Source organism: Vidua chalybeata, chromosome 1, assembly GCF_026979565.1.
Source record: "Vidua chalybeata isolate OUT-0048 chromosome 1, bVidCha1 merged haplotype, whole genome shotgun sequence".
Taxonomy (NCBI): domain Eukaryota; kingdom Metazoa; phylum Chordata; class Aves; order Passeriformes; family Viduidae; genus Vidua; species Vidua chalybeata.
In genome coordinates, this window is record NC_071530.1 from 51,348,420 (window position 1) to 51,370,751 (window position 22,332).

The following is a 22,332-nucleotide window of genomic DNA, read 5'->3' on the forward strand; positions in this document are numbered from 1 at the left end:
TTATTAATGGCTGTAAATTATTGCAGCCCAATTTTATTACTGTTTTACATCTACCAAGGACTGAGCCTTGTGTACAGTTTTATATTAACTCAGTAGGCACCATTAAAATATTGACATTTAGGCTCATTTTAGCAGCATTAATCATAGCATTAATCATAGCATTTTATCATGCCTTAATTGTATGAAATGACTGGTTTGAAATGACTGGAGTGTTCACTTCTCTAAAAGCAGGTGAAACAATAATTTCCATTTCTCTACTTTTTCAACCTGTAACTGTACTTTAAAAAACCCAAAGAACAAACAACCCTAAAGACATAACCCCACCATCTCCTAACAGTGTGTGCTGTGGGCATCTACTTCTTGACTTCTTTGCAACAACTGAATGTCTAAGACCCAGCATCTACTACGGGCCTCACTGGAAGCTCTTGGAAGTGTCATTTCTAAAAATCAGCCTCTGAAATCTCAGTGTAGACACCTACAGCCAGACCTTGGCTTCAAAAATGTACCCTAATATATATAACAAGAGTACTTCTGATGTGCAAAAAAAAGCTGCAATCTATGGTTGTTTTCATATGCTGAAATGGCTTAAGGGTTTAAAACAGGCACAGAAATGCCTTTTGTGATTCTCCAGCAAGAATAGGCTTACAGCAGCCATGTCTGCTTTATCTTACTATACCAGTAACAGAAGTTGTGATATTTGCTGGCTCTTTTCAATGGAGAGCATCACTAGATGATTATGTTTAATACAAGGAGTTGGCAGCCTTTCTCACTTAACAATCATTAGATCTGCTGCTGAGGTCCCATTTTGTGAGGCAGCTGGAAATTGGCACTTAGTTTGAACGTATTGTTTTCTACCTTTCTCTTAAAGTTCAAGGACAAGGCAAAATTGTTCAGACTACACAGAGAAAAGACTTTTTCTCACTTTCTTTTTTTAACTTGGTCTTTCCACCTCTCCATTTATTCCCTGTGAAAATTTATTCCCCTATATATACATGAATTAAATGGAAGTGAGGACAATGTCAGCAAAGATGGAAGCAGAAGGCTTGAGGCAAGGTATTTGAAAGCACCAGGCAGAAGATAGCTGTGATAATTATGTAGACTTTTCACTGGAGTAAAAAATCATCTAGGTCTTCATTTCTATTTCTCTTGATACTTATGAAGGGGGACAATGCTGTTGCTTCTGTTTTAGGAAACTGAGGCCTCGAATGGGTCAATGGGGAGGGAAACCCTAAATCACTCAAAGGGAAAGGTGCATAACATGCAGAATAGTGGTATCCCAGTCTGCTAATCTTCACTTTGTTCTCCTAATCACTCATTCAATTAATTATTTTAAAGACTGCCCCTTCCAACTCCCATCCCTAGTTGTTCTTTCAACTTCAGCAGTTTGACCAGCTGTATTTTCCTTGATAACATGATATGGCTAAGGCCACAGGCTTCTACTGTAGCCTTCTGCTGCTATATTGGATCTTCTCAAAAGATTTTCTAGTGATAGAGGTTTTCTTTTTTCAATTACAATGGCTTCACATGACCAAATATTATTCATTAACTTGATTGCCTAAGGATATCAAGCTCCAGGGGAAACTTGTATTCCTATATGACTGGCAAGATAATTGGAAGTGAAATAATGCAAGTCCCACTGCAGGCAGCCATCAAAGATTTACGTATTTACTCTTGGAATTCAAAGTGTGTCATATCATACATCTTTTTTTTCTTTTAAGGCTTTTCTAACTGTAGGTTTATTATCGACCTTCAGCATGCACGTTTTGCAGGGGCAGGAGGCTTTGTAGCTCAATCAAGTGGGTCTGGTAAACACACTGAAATTTTTAGTCTGCAGTATCACCTAGATAACACATGTTAAAGTACACTTTTGCTTTTGCTAGCTTTTGATTTTAAGCTCCTAGGTCACGGCCTTTAATTCTTTATTTGTAGAGTATCTACCACAATTAGAGCTTCTACATGACATGAAAACACAGGCACAGAAGCCACTGATGGCAGCAAGAGTTCTGCATCCTCCAGGAGGGTGGAATATTGGGTGTAGGTTAGAGGCATCTTTATATGGAGCCTCCTCCAGTCTTCCCCATTAACAGAGACCAGGGTAAGCTCATGTCAGTAATTGTTGCATCCAGGCAGCAGTAGCAGGTGGGAGATTAAATGAGAGAGCTGTATAGATGTGGGGTCCTGTTGAGGATGGCCTTCAGTAAGTAAAAGTCACTTATAAATTAAACATGTGGCTAAGCCCTACCAAGTAAAAGGTATCTTATGAAGTCTTGACAGTTTCTCAATCTGACAGTGGTAAAACCTGAGAAGCAAGGATATTAGTGGAGTTACTCTGATGTGGTTGGACTAAAATTCATCTGGCAAAAATATTTTTTTTTTAAAAAAGGACAAAAAAATCAATATTCTTGCTAATGAGTACCAACATTTATCTTACAGGGAACCTGAAGTTTTGCCTTCTGATTCTGAACCAGCCTTTCAACAAAGGTCATTTCCATTGTCTGTGGAGCAGAGGTAATAATAACTTACATGCATCTTTATTTGTGTATTTTCTTAGCTGTTACCCAGCTAATGTACTTCATGTCTGTTGAATTGCAGTGTGGCAATCTCCTCTTTACTAGAGCAACCTTCTGGTGAGGGTGTGAACTGGCAGAGTATGTCCCTTGTTGCTGAATGCAGCAAATGAGCTGATTATGCAAATTCTGCATCCCTGCATTGCACACGTCAGAGGGAACTTTGTGCACTGATCTGTGTAAGACTGTAGCTTTTCAGAGGCTTCTTAGGAACAATCATTGTTTTGCTGACAAAGTGTAGCAGATCAATGGTGCATTTAAGACTCTGGAAGTGAGCATTTCTTTAAAGGTCATTAATGAAAAGTATTAAATTTAATCAAAATAAAATGAACTGTGTAGATACTAAGTTGTGAAAGCAGTGAGGAATTTGCATGCTTGTCAGAAATATACAAATCAGATTTCACTACCCCTTTGTTAAATATGCACAGTGCTAATCATCATATCTGGTATGATAGATTCAGATTTGCTGACATTTTGTGGAGATATGTAAATCTTTACAAACTTGGAGCTATTAATTCCTCCATGCAAGAACGTAGTCCTTCAAAAGCTTTCTGAAAAGCCACAGGAACTGTCTCTAACTTAGTCCCAGGATGGGAACCTTGCAGAGAGATTCCTCTTAACTGACTGGAGCAGATAGAGCTATTTGGTTGCACCATAGGCATAAGGACTGGCAGGGGGTAGCTGTACAGTTAAAAGGAATTGAAATAAGGGATGAAGTGAGCAGGATATATTCATAGCACTTAATTCCAGTAAACCCAAATTAGGTACCCATATAGCCAAAAGAGTGATAAAAAAGGAAGATAATTGTACAATATTATTCAAAGCATCTGAACAAGTGCTGTACCCCAAACAAACACACTTTCATTTGCATAATCAGCAAGAAAATAACAAGCCCTCAGTGAAAGGGCTGTCCAGTTATTTTATAGATGTGATTCTACATATTTTTTCATTTAAAAAGATACACTGAAACACCTGGTTTGTATTAAATAGAGAAGGAAACAAGGTGAAGCATTTGATCTTATTTCTTTGTCCCACCTTTCCTGTTTTTATGATTAAGAGACAGTTAAAAAAAGAGACAGTAAACCAGACATGCATGGTTTCTGAATGGCAGTATTTAGTGTCTTGTAGTACCTTGCTTGTGTTGCTGTAGTGCTGTATTTTGTTGATCAGACTTTTTTTTTGTCTGTCCTTTAGTATTTTAAATCTTCCTCATTTGATGAAACCTTGGGGCATAGAGTGCTTCTTACTGTAACAGTAATGAGCCTTTAAACTGCAGTGCTTCTGTGAAGGGTTGAAATAAGAAGCTGAATAAAATCAAGTAGGCCAAAGACTGTCTAATTCGGGGCTACCTCAGTGGGTTCCTGTTCTCTGAGCATAACTGTGTTGAAAGTGATTATTGGTGCTGTAAACAGTTTTCCAAAGAGTTTGTGGAAGGAGCAGAAGTCCTAATTAAGCTATTAAGACTGTTGCTGGTAGATTACTTTAAGAAATAGGTGGATATTTTCTATCTAAGTAAAATGACAGATGGAGGTGGTTACATGGTAAACATGAAATGATTTTTCTTCAAAACATCTCAGCTGCAGCAAACCTTAGTGAATCCAGGACAAGATTTTGATAATGCCCGTCTTACAGTGCTCTACTGTAAGGTGGACTACTTTAGGTGTCAGCAGTTTTCTGAATCCTGCTTCTGGAGGAGCATTAGCACAGCAACTGTTGCAGGACTAGGAGAACCTGGGGGGCTTGGTATGTGAACTGAAAGAAGTTCTGAAGGAATCATCCTTAGGAACAATGCTTGATGACCAGCTGTATATGCTTAAGATATCATAAAGGAAAGATGAGAAGGAAATAATGGGGCTGTTAAACCACAGAATATTGCCAGCTACACAAACTCGGGGAGAAAGGGAGAGAAAAATGCAAAGGAAAAATAAGATAAAATATTGTCCCACTTCTCTGCGTTACAGGAGTCTTGGGTTGTTATACTCAGCACAGAATACTTAGATGTGTTATTTGCAAGTAGTTTGTGTCCTGTTGTCCTGGTTTAGGGCAAATTTGGGAGGAAAGCAAATGATACAAACATCATGAAGTTACCCTATGACATCTATCAAAATAACTTCTTTCATTAGCCCTGTCACTTTAGTGTCAAGTAAAAAGTGGTGTGATGTGAGATTTCCTAAGTTTAAAAAAAAAAAAAAAATCACATCAATAAGTGGCTATTCTAGGCTAAAATCATCCCAGGTGTAACTCCTGTTGACCTTGAGAAAAAGTGGTTGCAGCTAATTAACCTTTGTCTCATAACACACATTTAAGAAATCTATTTTTACTGACATACTTTAGAAAGAACTATTTCAGTCAGTACAAGTTTGCATGAGCTTCCTTCCTTGTGCTTTGTGAAGGACACTGAAATCATATTTCATCACTTCCAAGAGACATCTTTTACCATTCTTGCCATACAAGCTGGATAAGTGACTATAATGAAGCAGTACAAGCTAAGGACTATATGATTTTAGTCTATTATATATCATTACTGTAATGAATCAGTCTAGAATACGTTCACTTGTTTGGTGCTTGGTACAGTCATGTGGTATTAGTGCTGTCCTAAAAGCAGGATGGATGAAATGCTGGAGAAGGAACAGTTTACAAAAGCAGGATGAAGACTAATATGGCAGATGACATTGGTTGTTCCCTGAAGGATTTATCGAGCTGCATATAGTGAGAAGGGGAAAAGCCAAATGGCAAGAGAAATTAAAGAGAATAGGTCAGTAAAGGGGAATAGGAGGTACTGTGGAAAATATGTCAAAGAGTCAGCACCCTGCTTTTCTCAGAGCTGCACATTTTTCTGTCTGTGAGTTTTCTATAAGGACAACTGGATCAAGTAGGTCTTACCTTAACACTGTCATGCATCCTAAATTCCTGCTTATGCAAACTTTCTAGCTCCTGGTTTGAATCCTGTTTAATAAAAGAAAATATGGTTGTGAAAAAAATCCAGTTTGAATTAGTCTCTGGGGCTACTTCTCAAGTCATTTCAAATGTAAATATATCTTTGACAGAATTGACTGTGAGTTGAAAGTCTGAAGCTGTCTTTATGTTAAGTTTGAGAAGTACAGAAGCCCAGGTTTTAGTGGCTGAAAATGGAATGGGCTTTCTGGGGAATAAATGAAAGTTCCTGAGACTTTGATTCTGCTTTTTAAAATCTCTTTAATCAGAAATGCAATGACTTATGCCAAGAATTACAGCTATGCCTAGTGATTTCAAGTGCTCTGATTTTTTGATGTCTCCCTAGGGAAGAGGCAGAATTATTGCAGTGCTGAGAAATCACCTCAGTGAAAATTGTCTTAAGTTCAGGATCTTAAAACTGTTTCTTTTTTCTGAAAACATTACCCCTACAAGCTACTCAAATGATCCAGAATTTTCTTATGTTCTCTGCCTTACGATAGGATGTTAAATGGCTGTACATTGCAGAGTAGTTTCCACTCTTAAATGTTCAGTGACAACTGTAAAGAAGAAGAAGTTATGCTCTGGAAAATAAGATTATTATTTAAAAAGTCAGAATGAAATTACAATTCTATAGCAACCTGGTGAAGTTGGGCTTTGTAGTAGGAAGATGTGTCCATATGTATTTTTTAGTTCTCACAATGGTTGTGATACATTGGCCACTGTGCCTTCCTCAAAAGCATTGTGATTTCTTTCCACAAATAAACACTTTCCATGAAAGCTTTTAATCAAACAAAATAGGTTGAACAACTTCAAATATTAGCCATTCATACTACCAAATGTCCTTGGCTAATGTATTAGAATAAGCTACCAACATCCCTTTGGAACAGGCTGACTGAATCCTGACTTGTGGGAGGTGTGTTTAATGTTGGACAAGTCGATAGAAAGGAGACATCTATGAAACCAGGCTGCTAAAATGTCCTTCAGGTGTGCATCCCTAAACAGTCTCTTCCATAGACAATTCTTTCCAGTGAAGGAACTTGGGGTCTAGCTGTATCTTCTTATGCTGCTCTACAGACAACATTACCAGCCACATCATATGCATAATATATGGGCATTTTATGACACCTTGTAGATCATGAAAATGGAGGAACTCCAGAAAGAGGAATGTTGCTCACCCTGGAGACTTCAGCTCTGTATTGTGTGTGGGGTCTATAGGTCTATATACTGAGATAACAGAAAGCATTCTTCTACGGCAACAGTGTAGTAAGTCAAATCCAAACTCTGTTAAATTGTCTTCAAATGGTATTTTCTTAGAGTATTTATATTGTGATGACTTATCCATAAACTGAGTTTTCTCTATCAATATCCATATTGCAACTGCTCCATCAAAGTAGCTGTTGCATTCTAAATCTTCTCTTGAATGCCAGACAACTTTCCTGTCAAGGCCAGCCTATTCTTTGGTGAAAATGCTGATAATGCATGGTTGATTAGCACCTAGAGATGACTGTACATTACAAAATATTTCTCCTTACTAAATAATCAAATCAGAAAAGGTGCTGATTTGTATGACTGATTTCCAAGTCATCTATCTTTGAATGCCACATGCTCCCATGCATTTTATGTTCCATATGCTTTTGTCTGCTATGTAATGGGTGATTGATATTTTGAATGTCTTCAGTTGAGGTCCAAGAGCTATAGAGGGAAATAAGATACAAGTGGCAATACAAAGTTCAGGTATAAGTTCAGATGTACAGAGGGGAAGGTAACAGATCAGTTGGAACAGTTTTAATGTCTCAGAGCAGAAGAAAAGATATTGTAGTTTAATAAGAGGAGGGGAAATAACCTGACTTTACCTGGTGCTGTTTTTTTCTTCTCTATGATTGATACTTTTTCCTTTAGTCTTTAGGGGTTGAACTCACTTACACTTCCAGAATTATTAGTGTGTGCAGCCACTCACTTGCCCTTTTATCTGTCTTCAATGAGCTTGCCTTGTTGGCATATGGTGAGCTTTTTTCTCACCTTTTATTTTCATTTCTAGCTGAACTTACTTGTAATATATCTCAAATTTGTACTGGACCCAGAATTGGCAGTTGGCATAAAACTTGGGGGAATTCAGAGCAGCTACTATTAATAAATAGGAAAATGTTCATAAAAAAGGTGATTGGGATGTCGCATGGACTTGTGTGCTTTATTGCACTTTCTAGCAGGCATCCAGACTAGCAGTAACTCTTACTGCTGGCCTCAGCTAAACTACTCTGTTCTCCACTGAGAACAGAGGGATTTTGTTCTATTAGATTTCTAAAACATCAATATGAAGTTCAATTTTCCACATTTGAATCAAAACAGGAATATAATTTCTTGTTTGTGCTTAGTAACTTAAATTTGATGTTCTGTGACACTTAAATTTAGATTTAAACAACATTTTGTTATGGTGATGTGCAAGTTGTTGAATTGCATGCGAGTTAGGTCCTTCAACTACAGGAGTCTGAGAGAAGTTATTTCAAGTGTTCTTAAGGGTAGGGAATCTATGATGTACTTTAGGAACAAGAAAATCTGCCCCTCTCTAGGGCTGGTTAGCACCATGCTGTAATCTTGTAAATGAGCCACAGAATAATTTGGAAAAGACTTCCAAGATTATCGAGTCCAACCTTTGATTGATCACCACCAGGCACATGGCACTACATGACACATCCAGTTGTTTCTTGAACATCTCCAGGGACTGTGACCTTACCACTTCCCTGGGCAGCCCATTGCAGTATTTAACAACCCTTTCTGGGAAGAAATTCCTTCTGATGTCCAGCCTGAACCTTCCCTGGAGCTGTTTGAGGTTGCATCCTCTTATCTTGTGACTTGTTACCTGGGAGAAGAGGCTGACCTCCACCTGGCTGCAAACTCCTTTCAGGCAGTTGTAGAGAGTGATGAGGTCTCCCCTGAGCCTTCTTTTCTCCAGGTTAAACAACCTCAGCTCCCTCAACTGCTCCTCACAGGACTTTTGTTCCAGACCCTTCACCAGCCTTGTAGCCCTTCTCTGGACATGCTTCAGTACCTCAGTGTCTTTTTTGAAATGAGAAAAGACAAAACTGAACACAGGACTCAAAATGCAAAGTAGGATCTGGATCTTAGGACATGCAGTAGTTTGCACTAGCAGGGATTTTGGGAAGAGAGCTTTTGTAGACTTATGCTTTGCCTATGACTCTGTATAAGTTTCATATCAACCAGTTTTTCAGTGGTGAACTGGAAGCTTAAATTTATCTTTAGAAAACCAAGTTTAAAACTCCAGAAATATGATAAAATTATTCTATTTGTGACATATATATTGTTAGTGCCTTTCTGGTTCAGAATTTGGGCTCTTGAGAGACATAGCCTAGGTTTGTGGACAATTTAAAAGGTAGGTTTCGGTGGTTTTTGAGAATTTTTAGGTAGTTATTGGCAAAGCTGAGGACAGAGCTGATCTTCTAGACCTTTTGCATGGTTCAAGTTCCCTCACTGTAGAAGATGCTGTGACAGAATGAGGTGTCTAGTTAAATTTTGAGACACAGTAGGCTGAATATGCTTTGTTGTTGATTTTAGCTCTTTGCAAATCCAGCAGCAGGAAATTCTGAGATCTAAAATAATTTTTTGTTTGTTTTATGGATTTGAGATTTTGTTTGAAAAAATTAAAAAAAATAGAGTAATTAAGATTCCCCTCTGTGATGCTTTGAAAAACTAAACCCTGCTGAGCTGAAGTTCAGAGTTACAGAACAATAGAGAATTACTTTGAAGTACTAGTGAGAAGCATAACAGATGATTACAACACAAGGAAAAAATGGGAGGTTATTACAGTGCTTTTTCTAGGAAGCCAGGATGCAAATCCCATTAGGGGAGTTCTATTGTTACAAGATTTGCTGTATAGAAGCCTTTGATAGCATCGTGCTATATATCTGGTTACCATGATGTTTCCCAGAGGACTGTTGAAAGAAGGAGCTTTGGAAAATACTGTCAGGAGAGTGCTTTGGAACACCCCAAGCAGAAAGAGAAACATAAGACAATAGGCAAAAAGGATTATTCATGGCTCATTTTGTTAGTGATTCAAGAAGACCGATGGTCCTGGGAATGAACTCAAGGAGCAGAGGTGAATGTGTGAGGTTAGCATAAGTAAGACCTGTGTCAGAAAAGAGCAGGTTTTTCATCTCATGAAAGGAGCTCTTGGATTTTCACTCCCTCAAGCTACCCAGTGAAAAGTATATAAAAACATTGTTTCTCTGGGAGTTACTACAGGGCAAAAGTATTATTTTCACAGCTAGATCTTAGCATGAATCAATTACTAGGGTGAAATGTTAAGGTCTTGTAAAATATGGATGTTATCTTGGGTTGCCAGTGTCAGGGTCTTCTCACTGGCTCTGATGGCCTTTGGATCAAACCATTGTGTTATAGTCTTCCTTTTTCTCTTATTCCAGGGTTGCCTTAGGGCAGACAAACCTTTTTTTTAATAATAAGGAAATTTAAAAAAAAAAGGAAAATAAAAGAAAAAAAGTCTCAAGAAGCCCACAGTGGTAGAAGTGGATCACCTTGATCCAGTGGTGATTTCAGCTGGTGATTCCTTTTTAAAAGTGGATTTTGTTTTTTTAATTTGCCTGAGTCTTGTTTATTTCCAGATTTTGAATTTAAAAGTTTTTATTACTTTATGACTGTGATTGCAATTATGACTAACTCAGCCAGTGAACAGTTTAACTCTTCACTGTTATGTTGAGACTATGCTGGTATTTATTAGCTACTTGACTGATGGAGTGTGCATCCTTCACTGTGTTCAGTGCCTGAAGAGACAGCAGTAGTTTGAAAATATGGATGTTGGATTGCTGGTTTTCTCATCTGAATGGTATACATGCTGTCTTGCTCACCCATATTATCACATATTAAAATTGAACTGTAAATTCATATAAGTCAGAAAATAGCTATCTTTTCTGCTCTACTCATTGTCTCTTCTCTTTTATAAAGTAGACCATTTTGTTAAATTTCAGCATTGTATAAATGTGTTACTAAAATAGTCTGTGCATTTGCATTTAGAAAACAGGATAGTAGGTTTATTTTTTTAATGTTTAATTGGTTAGATGTTAGCCAAAAATGTAGCACATAGAAGTGGAACAAGTATTGTGGCTATTAATATCATTCATTCTTTCAAGTTAACAATTCTTCATCTAATACTCTGAAAAGACAATGGTGATATATATCAACCTGTCTTTGGTTTCATCAACAGTGAATCACATTGAAACAGAAACAAAACATTGTCATAGGTTTATTACCGGGGAAAATTCCACTGACCTCAGAAATAATGGGGACAAACTATGATTTTTAGGGATGTTTTATTATCATCTTCCATTGTTGGAAGCTTTATGACTAGCACAGTCTTATGTAGAAGCCATTGATATCAATATTCCCTCAGTTACTTTGAATTAATTTGGTTCACACCTCCATAAAATTCTTTCTTTAAAAGGGCCTTCCTCTATTTTCACTGAAATAAAGCTTAATGTTAACTTGGATGTCCTGGATAAGATGTAACCACAAGAATGAATGTTGATTCAATGTCAGCTGCATTAGCACTGAAATAATTTGGTACTTTAGAGTATGAGTATCATTCTGTTGGATTTTCTTTTGAGAAACCCCAGCTCCTTCAAACCCTTGATGCTTATGTTCAGAGCCCAAGGTCTGGCTCATTGGGAGTTCTGACAGTCTAAGTCATTAAGCAAGTAACTAAGTTTTTCCTTGTCTCAACATGCACTTGTCTTTCAAGCTTCTTGATGTTACCTACAACAAACCCTTAGCTTTAGGCCCGAGCTTCCAGTAGGCCACAGTTGTCCATAGTATTAGCTTGGTGTTTGTGAGGTGTAATAAGCTATGACTAATTGATCGTCAGGTTAAACTGGATAGTAAGAGAACAGCACACTTGAAATGTGTTTCTTTTGAGAGGGAAAAGAGAAAGAGGGGCTAATTTAACACTGCAGGTCTTCAAAGAGGCCCCAAACATTTTGAAATGCAAGAATCGGAAAGGCTCAGAATGCATTTAATATTACCTACTTGGCAACATAAGTGTCCTAAGAAAGAACACAAATTCATAACATACTGTCACAATGACTTAAAATTAACTTGGGGATATGCTAATTCTGTACATTACTAATAAACTTCAGATTTTTACAAAGAATTCTGAGGAAGTTATTTAGCTTGTGAAAATACATGCTTCAACAAAACAACAAGCTCATGTTTTAATATAGGATTAAGGTGGGTCCATTGGATTTTGAAGTCGTTTGAGGTACAAGGCAAAAGTGGTGTAAGTGAAGTGTCTGGCCCAAATCATACCAGAAGTAAAATACTTTGATTATCTCTTGGTTTTGGATGCCTAAATTGCCATCTTAAATGGACTCTGGTTTCCTAACCTTCCCTTTTACACATCCAGGACTGGGAGGGAAGCTGAGCACTGAGCAGCTGAGACATGCAGTCATATGGCACATCTTAATGGCTTGGCCTATGTTTCGTCTTGATTTAAAATCACTGAAAACACTGAATGTTTGAACAGCCCACTTAGTGTCTTGACAGCTAATCCAAGATGAAGAGAATGAGAATTATACTTTCTATTCCTAGGAGAATAAATATTAAGTCCCTTATTCCTTGCACAGGGTATGACTATGAATAAACCAGCAGTGCAGTATAGTTTCTCATTCTCTAAAAACTTCCAAACTTAGAGAATTTTATCAGTCAGAAGAATTTTCAAGGTAAACCTGTATCACAAAAGTAGTGTAGAAATTATTTCTCTCTAATTTCTACAGCTATTTTCTTCCTATCCCAGTTTTAAGTAAATTTGAAAAATTGTGTTCTCTGTGGTGGATGCTGCATTTGAAGGAGCCTCTGTGGTCATTCAGACTTAAATTTTTTCATTGCTAAAAAGATGTGCAGTAATTACAGATCTGGAACATGATTGCTGATGAGGTTTCTAGAGAAAGTGATTAATATCAGGAAAATGTGCTCAAGAAGTCACAACATTTGGTCATTGTCAAATGAATTGCCCTTAGCATGACATAGATCCTGTGTCAACTCTGTTTAACTGAGCTATGTAATCATTTTGACAAATATATGCAAGGCTGTCTTAAGGTATCAAAAGGTGTCTTTACATTGCAGGAAAGGCTTTAGACCATCAGAAGAAGCTTCTGTTGGCAGTAATAGTCTTACAAAGAACTTTGAGCAGGTTGAACCCTCTGAATATCTCATAGAACTGGCTGTTTTGGTTCACTTCCTTGCTTATTCAGAGATTCAGAGACGGTGCTTTTTTATTTGTTTTCTGAAGTTGAATAACTGTCTTAGAAGTTAAGGTGGGAACAGAAGGGGACAGAGAGAGAAGGGTGAGCAATATGTCAAAGTACATAGAGAATTACTGTATAATCCGTCATTTTTAGGGGGAAAAAAGGTCAGAACAAGTGGTATTGTATCCAATTTTAATTTCTGAGATTATTAACATATTAAGGAAGTAGACTGATTCTTCAAATTTGTCTATACATTGTCCTTGGTGGTATTATATTAATAACTGTGATCTTATCAACTGTTCGGCAAAAGTCACAGTTTCCCATTTTTTTTTAATTTATTTTTGTGAATCTGTCTTTCCCTGTGCTTCCTGAAAGAGATGACAAAGCATAAGAGGGTGCATGAGGCATAGTAAATGTCCAGTAAATCTCACACTGACAAGGTTTAAGGTTGCTTAAGTAGTAGTGCACTGGGTCCTGCAGTTACATCTCTCTTAACTTGGGATATTTAGCTGAAGTTTATTAGTTTCCTGTGTTGATGCCAGTATTTTCCTCAGTCAATGGACAGAGATCTGAGTTGTCATCTGGATCGCTGTAGAAATTTAGATATATCTGTAACCTATAATTGAGGAGGTGTGGAGGCCTGAATTGGGGCCCAGGTGTCAGGTTATTTTCTCTTCTCTTTCCTTGGCCAGTGTAGTGCAAAAAAAAAAGAGGCAAGTAAATTCTGTGGGAATCTATAGTTAGTCTGCTCTATTTAATCTCAGTGTTATCTTCTACTCTCAAGTCTTTCCCATTAGCCATGTCAAACTTTCTTTCTCTATTTAGCAGCAGGAGAGAGACAATAAGGGTAAGGCCCTGGAGACTGCAAAGCTATAATCTAATTCTGAACATGCTGCGGTTGTCATTTTCCTTGACCACCTCTTTTTCTGTAGGCCTATACACCTTTGTCAGAGAGCAACATTCTCATTAGGACTTTGTAAAACCCAGATACATATTAACAAGACATCCAGAGCTGACCTTTTGTCTGGGAGGGAGATTGCTAATGCTCTTAGCAGTGATTTGTGAAGTCCGCTTTCTTTGGTGAATTTAGGATCTGTTTAGTGTTTAAGATTACTTCTAAATCATGCATTTAATTTTATTGCTTTTTCTTTAGATCCATAGATTTGAGTGAGCGTTAATGCATGACTCATGTTTCATTAGTGATTGTAGTGCTTCACATCCTTTATATTCACCTTCTAGAAATGCTTTGGCAGCAGAACTGACTATGCCAAAATGCATAAGAAAGGGTAGAAATAATAAATGCACTATCAATTTGGCTGACACAGTTCAACATTTTAAGTTTTGTTTGTGACCCACTGTTCATCTCTGGCGATTTGAATATACATATGCAGTGTCCTTTTTAAAAATGTGTGGGACAATAGGGAGGCTCTAGTATTATTAGCATAAGAAATCTTTCTAAAACAGTTTTCTTTTGTATTGCAAGGGCATGGTACTGCTGTTTGCATTTAGATATTAAATTTAGAGGTCTGAAAAAATTGTTGAAATCTGCTGCAAGTCTTAGCAGGGTTGTAGGGGGGGGAATTTTTTTGTGGGGGCTTTGAGGTTTTTAGTTTGGCCTTTTTTTTTGTGTGTGTGGCCTTTTTCCTTTTGTGAGTGCTATCTTATCCCACTGGGACTGCTTATAATAGCATGAATAACTGCACACTGAACCTTTGTCCTTGCTGGTGCAGTAGCATCAAACTGTCTAGGCCACTCCTTTATGAAGGTAGTGCAGGATTCTGTAGCTGATAATCCATATTACTAGCCATAAAAGGTTTGGAAAAAGGATCTAAGAGACACTTCAGGGCAAAAAATTTACATTTTATATGTTGTGTTTACAGTAAAGAAGTATCCAGCTCCTTCCCAGGTCCAGAAGAATGGCACAATCATTGCCTACAAACTGAATAAAAAGAATTTTTACTGATAAAAAGAAACTATAAAAGATTTTGTTTGGAATGGTTTAGGGGTGTTTAAAGCCTATTAATCTTCTTACTTCTAGTTTGTTTGTAATGCTTTTCCTAGCATTGTATTATAAAAGAAGAATATCACTGTTTCCCATGAATTAGTATAGTCCTCTGAAGAGGGCCTAATGATGTGTTTTCCTTCATTCATAGACACAGTTGTTGAACCTGGAAAAGAGGAACTTGTGTCAGTGTTGTTTTTTTTCTTATTGAGAGGGCAAAGCCACTGTAGCCATTCAGATGGGAGGTAAAAGTCATTTTAGACCCTAGTAGATACTGGATATCAGTGGATTTGATAATTTCATGCTGAAGTCTTTAGGATCAGAGAATGGTAAGAAATAATGCTCTCATTAGAGTCAAAACCACTCTGACAGAGACTGAAGAATTTTGAGCTTTGCTTTAGGAAACCCCTTCATATGAAGAGGTCAAAAGTCATTTGAGTCTCCTCCTTTGGGAGTTCAGTGATTTATTTTTCTACAGTCAGTTAGGAGTTGTTGGTCTTGCCTCAGGGAATCTGTAAAAAGTAGGATGTGGAACTGGGACATAGATTTGCATGAGGGCACTGAGTCCTGACTTCTCTGTGGAAGAACTCCTCTCTCTGAACATGGAGTAGTGATTGTTTAGCCACATATTTCTTTAGGTCAGAGATTCAGAGATTTTTCTAAGTTTAGAGGTGTTTCTGGTTCTCATGTGATACCTCATTTTCTGTCTGGGATTCATCACCAGAATCAGAATTGTGTTTCAAATCATACTGCAAGTACATACCCTGCCTGTAATGTGTCAAATGTTTCCAGATACTGACAGTAGCAGTGGAAAGGAGCATCTGCCACCACATTCAAGTTTGAAACATACATGTTCTGAGCAACCAATACTGTGATTATGTGTTTCTGTTCACTCAGCGTTTGAAATATAATGCCAAAATAAGCAAATTGTCAGTGTCCACTAGGGACTGAAAAATCAACCATTCATTTACTTGTATTAAAGCAATGTTTGTTCAGGATGTTGTTTCCATCTATTGGTAGTGCTGTAGCACAGGCTTATTTTGTTTAGAAAAGGCATTCTGAATCCATGCTAGAAGCAGCTGAGGGAGATGCTGAATGTGAAGTTTGGCACACTGTATTTTCACGGAGGCTATACAACATTTGGGCATTCCAAGAGAAATGCTGAAGTTGTAATATACCCAAGCATAAGTAAGCATAAGGATACGTTTTCAAAGTAACCTGGAGAAGTTATGCCATTTAAAATTGGTAAGTTCCATTACCTTCAATTCTTTGGAAAATCCTACTCAAATCACGTAAAAAATACATGTTTATCTAATTGAAGTCCCCAGACTTTCTTTTCCTGATTTACAAATGAAAGTTGGGAAAAGTTGTCATGCTAAGACATGAGTATCCATGTATCATGAGTCATCTTTTTGTGCATAGTGGTTGTTGAGATCTGTTCAAGTAGTGATGATTATCAAAGTTTATGGTTTCAAGACTGACGTAGAGTGTTTGAGTATGATAAGAAAAGAGGCCAAAAGCCTTCATCAGTTAGGAAGTTTGTGTATAGCTATGTGGTAGTCTTTTTTTGTATGAGTTATTTGTGTTTAGAAGATAGAGGTGGATAAATCTTCTTTGAGCCTTTGTTGGCAAAAGACTGCAAGTCTTGTAACCATTGGTTAGCTTTTCTATGACTTCATTAAATCTTGGCTTATCTCCTTAAAGTGTGGTGGGCTGTGGATGATGAGCTGGCGTACCATTCTGGATGTCAGCTTGTGTAGGAGCATAAATCACTAATTTGCGTGATGGTAGAATCTCAGGTTTCCACAAAAGCATTCATCCAGACAAACCCCAAACAGCAACACCTCCTCAAGTAACACTTCCCTTGGATAAGAATTCTTTGGAGGAATGAAGTAAAATGAATCCTGAATGTTAGGAGCCATTTTTCAATCTCAGCTTTTTCTATCTGCCAACTTTCTGTTGGAGTTTAATCTATTAAAGTTCCAAATGAGTGTGAATTCCAGTTCATTGCCCACTGATATTATTTAGACTGTAAGACTTGTGAAATGGATTTTATTGACACGTTTGAAAGTTAACCCTCCCCTATGCTCCTGTGCTGTGGATAGCCTCTGAATGTACAGGCTGCAACCTTATCAAAATCTCTAATGTAAAAACTTTGGAAATGTAAACAAATACTGATGGCTTGAGCTGAAAATAAATTACATTTGTGTCACTCAGAATTTTAATTCTTTTCAGTAGATTCCTGAGGAAGTAATTAATCGACTAATGTTTGATACCAAGGTATTTATTCAGATATTTTACAGCATTCATTTTTATTTGCAGCCATAGGCACTTGAGACAGAAGTCCTATACCCACTCATGTCAAAGGTAGTTGTTTCCCTGACTTCAGTCACAGTTTCAGAAAGAAGTGAATATCTCGGCTGTCTTCACTGCCCTTGCTAATAGACCTCATCATTCTCCAGTGCAGTAAAGTCTTTGTGTGAGTTATCCTTTCTTAGGAGAAGGGAGAAGTTTCCAATAGGATAAGCTGTCTATACAGCATTAATAAGACACTTTATTTCTTCCCTCCCTCACCCTTCAAAGATGCTATAATGGAAAACAGATATGGTCAACTGCTTCAGCTGTTTCCCATTTTTTATCTGAAAGTTACATTTTTATAAGTAGCTCATAAAAGAGTAATAAATTCTGATTTGCTAAAAGCCATCTGGTTAATGGATTGCTTCAGAACTATTTATAATAGGATCTATGTAATTAACAATTAAAGGCATAAGCAGTTTGTTTTATAAGATGCGTATTGCCACTGTTTATTAATCCTTTGCAAGCAATGTGTGGCTGCATTCTAAATTCCAGGACAGATTTTGTTTAAAACAAGTGTAATATTGAATTTGTAATTTTAAATACCATTTATAGCTGTATCATCTCTCCAGAAATTGTTTCCCTTCACCAGTGTGTGCTGTTCTGGAAGGCTTACACCTTGGATTTAAATCTAGTGGTTGAAAACAGCAAAACTTGATGAAGGCAGATGCAGTGATAGGGCCTGGATTTGGTCAGCCAGAGCAATGGCTTGTAGAATGCATGGGTGTAAACCTCATCTTCCATTCAGTTGGAAGGAGAGACAAAATACAAGAGCTCAAGACAGAGATACAAAATGCAGTGGTTGTTCTGATGTCTCTATTGATGTGCAGGGCTGAGTTTCGGGTAGAGTTTGGCAGCCTTTAACCAAGTCCAGCCTTACCTCTCCTGCTTGTTTTGGCATACTGTTGCAGCTCCTTAGGGACTCACGTGGCACAGCCAGCCACATATGTCAAAAACTCTTAGAAACTACCACAGAGTTGCGGCTGACTGATAGGTTGTGTGTGAGAAAGTGTCACTGTCATGATTCAACCACTTTCATACCTTTAGAAATAAAATGAGAAGGACCTAAAGGTATCAAGTGTTTTTTATGTCCTTGGTGATATTCAAACCTTTATTTGAGAGGTGGAATACCACACACTACTTCCTTGGGCTGTGCGTCCTCTTTGTGGTGCTCAAAAGTCTCCTTCAACTTAAAATTATTTTCCTAAGTGTTTCTTTAAAAGTTCTCCAAAGATCCAGCAAAATAAAAATACTTAGCTGATCTTGTGAGAAAAGAAAAAGACTGCAAATACACAGCAATTTCAGAGAAGCTGGCAGGAATTTTTAATGTGACTGAAAGTGTCTGAGTGACAAATTAGTAATAAAAATGTCACTAATTAGACCACAGTAAAATCTTGATAATCAAAACTACTTGGGTGAGACTAAATATATTCAGATGATGGGTAGGCCAGATAATGGGAATCAGCTGAACAGAGAGACAAGCTGGCAGCTTGTTACAAAGGGAGGCTTAGAGAGATGGTGGGTGTTTTGAATAAACAAGCACCTAACGTAATTACAGAGCATAGTCCAAAAGTAATAATAAAAGCATAGCTAGATGAAGAATTTTAAATAGTAGGGAAACATCACGTCCCTTGAATAAAGGAGGACAGAGGCAGTGCTAGAACTTTGTGGTTTTATTGAGACAAGTAAGCCTGGGAAGTATGCCTTAAACTAGACTGAAATCTGCTCTGTTCCATCAAAATGGGTCCTGTGTGCTCAAAGGGCCTTTTGGGTCTCTATTCTGCTACCAGCACAAGTTCATGACATGGGACATCAATAGGATTTGGGTCTGCAGCATTATAAATTACCTCTTTAAGAGGGTTTGAGTTAGCTGGTTTCCTCAGGTAACGGGAGTTCTGCAGTAGGAGCTGGTGACATACTTCTGGGGAAGGGGAGGGGACACAAGGAGGTGTACTTTATCCTTGAGCAGCTGGGTTAAGAAATGCAGTTTAGTAGAAAATATACATGTCCAAAGAATAAAGGAAGAATCTAATGTCAGTATCAGCTACTGTGTGAGAAAGAAAAACCTCCAGTCTTAGGGGAATGTCTTCTAAGCAGGAGCTTTTTGATTCATTGGTTGGTAAGTTGAACTGACTTACAGGGATGCCGTGATCCTTAAACTAATTTCTTCTGCTGGTTCTAATGCTGCATTTTTGTCATTCTTACCATCTCTTCTCAGGTGAGACTGTGGGAGAAGTAGTACATTAAGTACCTAGTTTAGTGTTTTCATGTGAAGCAAATTTATGGTGCAGGGTGAAAGGGCCTTTGGTATGGAAAAGAAAACAACCTTGGGAAACAGTGCTATAGAACATATAGGATAAAATGGCTCTGCTATGAATGTCAGTTTTTTAACTGAAGCTAGTAGCTTCTCAATCCTGATGTCATTGTGAAGGGTATATATTAAAATGGGTGCGAGTTTTAGTTTCAGCTTCAAGGTAATGCTTACACCCTCCAGAAAATAAATTGGGTGAAAACAACCTTATTCTGTTTTTTGGATTTTTTTTTTCTTTCATAGCTAATCCAGCTTTGCCGCACCATAGCAAGACTAAACACAAGTGTGATTCCTTTTGTCTTTTCCAATTTGCTGTTGTAATCACAGTGATCCTGTACTGGTATTACTGAACTATCCCTTCTATGTTGCAGTAGGTTCATTTGTGATGATGGCAATCACAAGGATATTACTGCTACAGAAGCACTGATCTATTCTTGAAAATACCACTTTTTAACACCATTTGATTTGAAGCATCTGCATTATCTGTCCAGGGGTCTTTTGTGGTAGGAAAGGAAGGAGGAGGCAGAGACATCTCCAGAAAGGTGACTCAGAGTGCTGACACTGACATACTGAGCCAATTCACCCTCTTGGGTAGTCTCCTGCCTTGTCCTTCCGATTGCTGTGCAGAGATTTTTACGAATCAGTTAGGCAGGATGAATCAGGGTCAGCATGTGTATTTGAACCTTTATTCCCCTTGATACTTGTAAGACCAGGGGTTTTTTTTCTGCTAATCTTCCATCTGACACATAGAGGCTTGCTAAGAGCATCCATTTTTACATCCCCTTCATGCCCTCAGCCTGGCTTCTGACTATGCGGCTCTTCCTCACACAGGGCCACCCTTTCATTCACATTATGCTTCATAAATAGTTAATACCTGGATGTTTCGAGCTTCTCCCTGGAGAACCTTGCATTCACTCACCAAGAATTTACTCACAAATTGGTATCATGCTTGAGTAGTCAGTGGATGCTTACACCAGATGTGGCTGTGACTTCTGCTTAAGGTCAGATCCTTGCATCTTAATTAATAATAAGAAGAAGATGGGATGGAGAAGATGGAGAAGAAGATGGGATTCATATTTAAATGGACTTCTTAGGAATGTAGTCAGCTTTTCAACTAGCTATTAGCTACTCAGTCACTATGTTACTGTAAAGGGTATTTATTACAATGAGTGTGAGTTTTAATGCCTGCTTTAAAATAATGCTTACACCCTCTATAAAGAAGCACAGTATTGCTTCCAAAAATGAACAAATTTCCCACAGGGAAATTATGAGTGAACTAATTGGACTTCTATGGTTATCTTGTTGCATTGCAGTATATGCAACCATAATTTATGCAACCATAATTATTCACAAATTTGCGTCTGCCTTTCCTCCATGGTGAAGGAAGTGTGTGTAGATTATTTATGGATTAACTCCAGGTAAAATATTAAATGAGCTTGTCTGATGCCAATAGATGATGGTTATTTTACACAAGAACACGGTGCTGGTGATTATGAAACATGACCTTGTTGGAGTAAAGGCTGATCATACACGGAGAGTGCTGTGAGTGTTGTGATCAAATTTACACTTCAGTTCCCTCTTGCATCAGTCTTGCAATTTTGGCAGGTGCTTGGATGATTTCAGCAGCTTGTGAGTTGGAACACTGACAAGTCAGAACCTGTGCAAGTATTTAATGTAGCACATCATATTCCTGCATTTGTAAAAAAATATTTCAGTAAAATATTTCAGTAAAAAAAATATGTAAAGGATATACACTGGATAGCGCAAACTCTTTTCCATGAATACACATATAATAAGGACTACAGTAATCATCTAGAAAATTTCTAACTTAAAATAATTTATCTGCTTACTAAGTCAGTGGTGCTTGAGATACCCAGTATTAAAAAACTATGTATTTCAATGGATAGAAATGTACAGTTTTTATTTAGGTCCATATTGTGGCAGGGTAGCATAAGGTTTTCCATACACTAGCAATTCTTATATCCACTTGTGGAATATTCTTTTGTTAAGAAGCTTTCTAAAGTGCTTCTTCCTTGGGTCCAAGTCATTTCCATTACTAAGCAACTTATAGCCATGGAAAATGTCTATATATATATATTTAAATCATCAACAAATAAAAAAAATAGGGAAAAATACACACTTAAGATTAGAATCACAACATACTTCCTTTTAATGATGTTAAGTTTCTCTGACCTGGAAATGCTAATAATTTAGATACTTGTATTTTGGCTAGCGGTTGCTTAATGCCAGAAATAAATTCAAGTTGTGAAAAGCCACTAGGCAATATATTAAAAGGTTCTTAATAACATCAAACAAAAGTTGCAATCTGGGACAGGCTAATGATAATTGAAATCAAGCAAATGAGCAGGTTGTTAAGGAACCTAGCTGGTTTATTTACAGATCCAGGACTTTTTCCTTAATTGATCATTGTTAGTGAATCCTGGTGCAAAATGAGAAGGAAGTCTGGCAACATGGATATTTTTTGAGTAGTGGATAACACTGTCCACTGTCTGAAAGTTGGCTACCCAGAAACATTGCAGTTAAAGTAAAGCATTGGATTGATCTGGCCATAGCTCAGTGGAAAACATTAAATACAACCTACCCTTGACCACACCACAGTTCATCCTTTCACGTAAACAATGCTGTTGCTCCACAAGACTAGTTGAGGTGTACAAGCCAAGGTGCACTGTGCCTGCGTGTGGGGATGACACTGCAGTTCTTTGTGCCAGTTGTTGTTAACTGCTGAGAATTAATAGAATAGCTTGTTCCTTTAAAGTTACATCACATAAGAGATATGTGATTATACTGTTTTTCTTTCAAAATAAGTTTTGAATTGATTGATCAATTTATATTCATGTTGAGAGAGGGATAGAAGTATCAAAATAATAAGGTGCA

General features: G+C 37.5%; 1 protein-coding gene across 3 annotated transcripts in view; it reads left to right on the forward strand.

The window, feature by feature from the left end:
- The window catches only part of TPK1 (thiamin pyrophosphokinase 1), a 294,653-nt gene that overhangs the window by 55,753 nt on the left and 216,568 nt on the right, over positions 1 to 22,332 (forward strand). For all 3 annotated transcript variants that reach the window (XR_008433490.1, XM_053955972.1, XM_053955892.1), the window contains exon 2: positions 2,434 to 2,508. Coding sequence is in view for 2 of the 3 variants with exons in the window: in XM_053955972.1 (XP_053811947.1) it covers positions 2,434 to 2,508 (75 nt within the window). In the remaining variant the exon portion in view is untranslated. The remainder of the gene's footprint in view (positions 1 to 2,433; positions 2,509 to 22,332) is intronic.